The following is a 3,922-nucleotide window of genomic DNA, read 5'->3' as shown; positions in this document are numbered from 1 at the left end:
AAAAATATACCACAGAACACAGAATGAACCGAGGACGATCAGATCGCTTGTTTCCATAGCTGCAAACTCTTTGACCTTTTTTAAGGGTTTCAGTTGTTGAAGTTTTGCTTTTTTACTGAGCTACAGCTAACTTCAGTTCTGTTGCTCGGTAGATTGCATTGTCTCGCTATGATGATGGCATTGCATGCAGATGCAGCCACCAGTAGCTCCTCAAATCCTTGCTTTTTTTTTTTTTTTGTCTCCATGTTCCCTTCTACTGTAGCACTTATGTACATCGGGAAAAGTTGTGTGGGGTTTGGACTGAATACAGCAGACCGCGAGAGGATCTGCACCAGCAGCGTACAACGAGTGGCCAGTCAGACCAGAGGGGAGAAACGAAACCGAAAGATGAAGAGCGGGAGGAGAGCCGGCATCAGGGCGAGGCTGACCCGACTGACTGAGAGCTGCTCCTCTACTAAAGCTTCTTCTGGCTAATGTCCACTCTCAAGAGAATAAAGTGGATGAAATGTGATTGAGACTCACTCAGCAACGAATCAGAGACTGCTCTGCACACATCTTTACAGGGACGTGTTAACCCCTAACATCCCAGATCAAGCTACTGCACTGGATGGGCGCACCTTTTTGGGAGCCTTAAGGGCAGAAGACTCTGATGCAATTTTTAAAAATGCACTGCAGGAATTGAATGGTGCCATCAGCAGCAACATGCCTGAGCAACGGGATGCAATCATCATAGTAACTGCTGATTTTGATCAACTCATCCTTCAGCTCCAAAGATGTAGCAGGATCAAGGACGAATTGTAATTTCCTTTTTTAAACTTTGTTTTAAAAAATGACCAATAAATCTACCTTCTAGTGGATCCTGTAATATTAGAACAGGTACCCAGTGGTTAAAAATACCTACAGTACTGTTGGTGTACGCAGTGTTTCATCATGATTTTTCCAAATTTGCAACTTTTATAAAGAGTGCCCTCTGGCTGCATTGTAAGCTAGAAACTAGACGTCGCAGTGACTGGTTGATTCCGGGTTAAATGCTTGTGACAGGTTGTCCGAACACAAGAAACTGATGTCGATCCAGGTTTCAGGTTAAATCAGTTTGAAGGACTCACCTGATCCTTCGCCTCCCTTGTTGTTCCCATCATCACTTTTTGCTCCGGTGTCAGGATCTCTGTTTTCACCACCACCACCGAGTGCATTGGATAAGCCAAATCCTCCTTTGTCATCATCTTTTTTTCCACCACCGAAGATTGAGAGGGCGTCTCCGGCACTGAATCCTCCTTTGTCATCATCTTTTTTTCCACCACCGAAGATTGAGAAGACATCTCCGGCACTGAATCCTCCTTCGTCATCATCTTTCCCTCCCACACTGAATTCTTTCTTGCCATCACCTCCATCGTCTTTCTTATCTCCACCACCCAAAGCCTTGCTCACTGCAGTCTCCACCAAATGTCCTGCAGAGCAAACAACCGTTCAGTTATCAGCACCAGGTGACGTCACACTGGGATTTACAGGTAGGATCGCCCAGTGACACCTGAACGCACCACAGGGCCTGAACCTTTTCCACCAAATTAGCTCGGGCCATCGAACTGAGTCTGTTAAGGATTTGAACCTTGGTGCTGTTGAGTTGTTCATTCATTTATATGGCTCATGACCATAATGACCCGATTTGCAGCACAAACATATAATAATAACAGAACAGTACAAAGCCACAGTGCACGGTGTGCTCAAAATACAACAAAAATCGCTTTAACAGCAAGTATGACTTAAACAAGGGCAGGACGGTCTCCAAAAAGCACCAAATTTACAGTCACAACTTGTGGTTTATCTGACTGTAGTAACAGAATGAATTTAAACATCATACTTTAGCAGGAACCTCTCTCTATAAATCATTACACTCGTATTTTTACAAACCAAACACAAACTCGTCTTGTCATCACAAAGGTGACAGAGCCTCTGTTTTCTATCCAGCACTTTATTTCTTCCAGTGATTTCAGGGTTCTGCTGTTATTCACCCTAAAATTACAGATACTGCCGCTTTTCAAACAGCAGATGCTCTCGTTTAAATCCATCAGTGTCATATGGGTCATGCTTCTGAGCTCGCTCTGCCACTTCTGTAAATGTTGATGTGTAACCTCACACACACGACCTCATAACTGTACCTGACAGTTTACTATCCCGTTTGCACATGCACAATTGCACTGTTCGAATTTGCACTGTACTGTTTTATTTGCACTGTTCTTTCTATTGTAAATTTCTAAATTTCTTCTATTGTAAATTTCTAAATTTCTATTTCATATTTCTTTTATATTTGCTACACGTTAGGCATTCTGTGGACAGCAAAGTAAGACTTTCATTGTACAGGGAAACATGTTTCCATACTGTGCATATGACAATAAACACTTTGAATCTTGAATCTTGAATCTAACAGCAGGGGGCAGTAATGCGACTTTAGAGATGCCAGCCACCACTAAACCGAAAAAAGAAGAAAAAGTACAACAAAGTCGCAACATTCGACAAAACATTTGTATGTGTTGACAGAGAAAGAGGGCGATATCTTCTTCACTCTGATACGAGACAAAGAAACTGTGGCGATATTAGATCGGCTTTATCGAGCGGCTGCAAAAGAAATAAATCTACGAATGCTTTTAACGTCCATCGCCATGGTTACTGGAATGTTATCGCCAGAGGAGAAGTCGGGTAATATCACTCGGTGGAGACGCAGTCATCTCGCAATTGTTTATTTAGGAAATTTTTCTAAATATTGCTCAAAGTTTTGTGCAAATCTGTGATGGAAACTCAGCTTGTGAAATGGTGACTGTCGGCCCCCAGAGGTCCCTCCCACATCAAATGCGCAAAACAAACTTTTGTGCGTTTAACCTGGAGAGACATCAGTTCTCTTGTGTCTTTGAGCAAATTGTTACAATTTCTTTCAAAAACATGAAAAAATTTTTTTAAAAAATTAGGTAAATTTAGAAAAGTGTTTAAAGCATTGGGAGAAAAAATCTAGTTAAAAATTATATTTCTAATCATCATAATTAAATAATTTAAAAATGGATTTCAAAAGAATAATTCTAAGCACTTTTTCCAAGTCATCCTTTCTTTGTTGTTACTTTTTAACTTTTTTGTGCATTCGTTTATTATTCCTTTTTTTAAATGATTTTTACGTATTTTTCTTGGAATTTTTGCCAATTTCTTGCTGTTTTTTTTGGTTATTTCTTCTTTCATTGCTCATTGCCTTCCTCCCATGTTTTTAGGCCACTTTGCTCTGGTTTCAAAGGGGCAACAAAAGATCAAGTCATTTTTAACAAACTTCGGTTTCTTTAAAACTCAAAGTTGATCTGAAATCCGAGATAATTTAAAAACGATAACTCACCCGTGATTTTCCCCACAGTCCCAGCAAGATCCCCGCCTTCCCCAAAGCCTTTCAAAAGACTTCCAAATCCTGCCATTGTGCTGAGTGTGTGTCAAGTGTGTGTCGAGTGTGTGTCGAGTGTGTGCCGAGTGTGTTTATGGATGGAGGGCTGGTCTTGTAGCAGCAGGTGACGAATCAGGTGTGTCTGCAGGTGGAGCCGCCTCACAGCTCGGTGACGTGACAGAAACTGAATGTTTCACATGTAAACTGACACACGAGTCGGTCTGCAGCTCAGTGAGCACAAACTGACACGTGTGTGTGTGTGTGTGTGTGTGCGTGTATATGTGTGTGTGTGTGTGTGCCTCTCTCAGCGTCCTCGTCCTCCCTTTAAAAGAATTTAAAGAAAAGCTGCATGACTCATCACGCTTTCATCTCAAAGGCCCTTTGACAAAGAGAGGGATTAACGAGGATCATGAATGAAGAGATCATTTATCTTCCTTTAAATCACTTTTAAAAGTGTGTTTTTATCAAAAGGCATTCGAATTATTTCTTTTTAATGGATAGTTTTATTAA

General features: G+C 41.2%; 1 protein-coding gene across 1 annotated transcript; it reads right to left on the bottom strand.

Moving 5' to 3' along the window:
* Positions 1-903: 903 nt before the first annotated feature.
* On the bottom strand, positions 904-3,611 carry LOC121954211 (glycine-rich cell wall structural protein 1.8-like). The gene is made up of 2 exons (XM_042501552.1): positions 3,371-3,611; positions 904-1,448 (listed from the first exon to the last, which is right to left on the bottom strand). The coding sequence occupies exons 1-2, from the start codon at positions 3,444-3,446 to the stop codon at positions 1,084-1,086; spliced, it is 441 nt and encodes a 146-aa protein (XP_042357486.1). The 5' UTR covers positions 3,447-3,611; the 3' UTR covers positions 904-1,083.
* Positions 3,612-3,922: the final 311 nt, after the last annotated feature.

The sequence above is a fragment of the Plectropomus leopardus genome, chromosome 15, assembly GCF_008729295.1.
Source record: "Plectropomus leopardus isolate mb chromosome 15, YSFRI_Pleo_2.0, whole genome shotgun sequence".
NCBI lineage: Eukaryota > Metazoa > Chordata > Actinopteri > Perciformes > Serranidae > Plectropomus > Plectropomus leopardus.
This window is presented reverse-complemented; position numbering and strand designations above follow the sequence as displayed.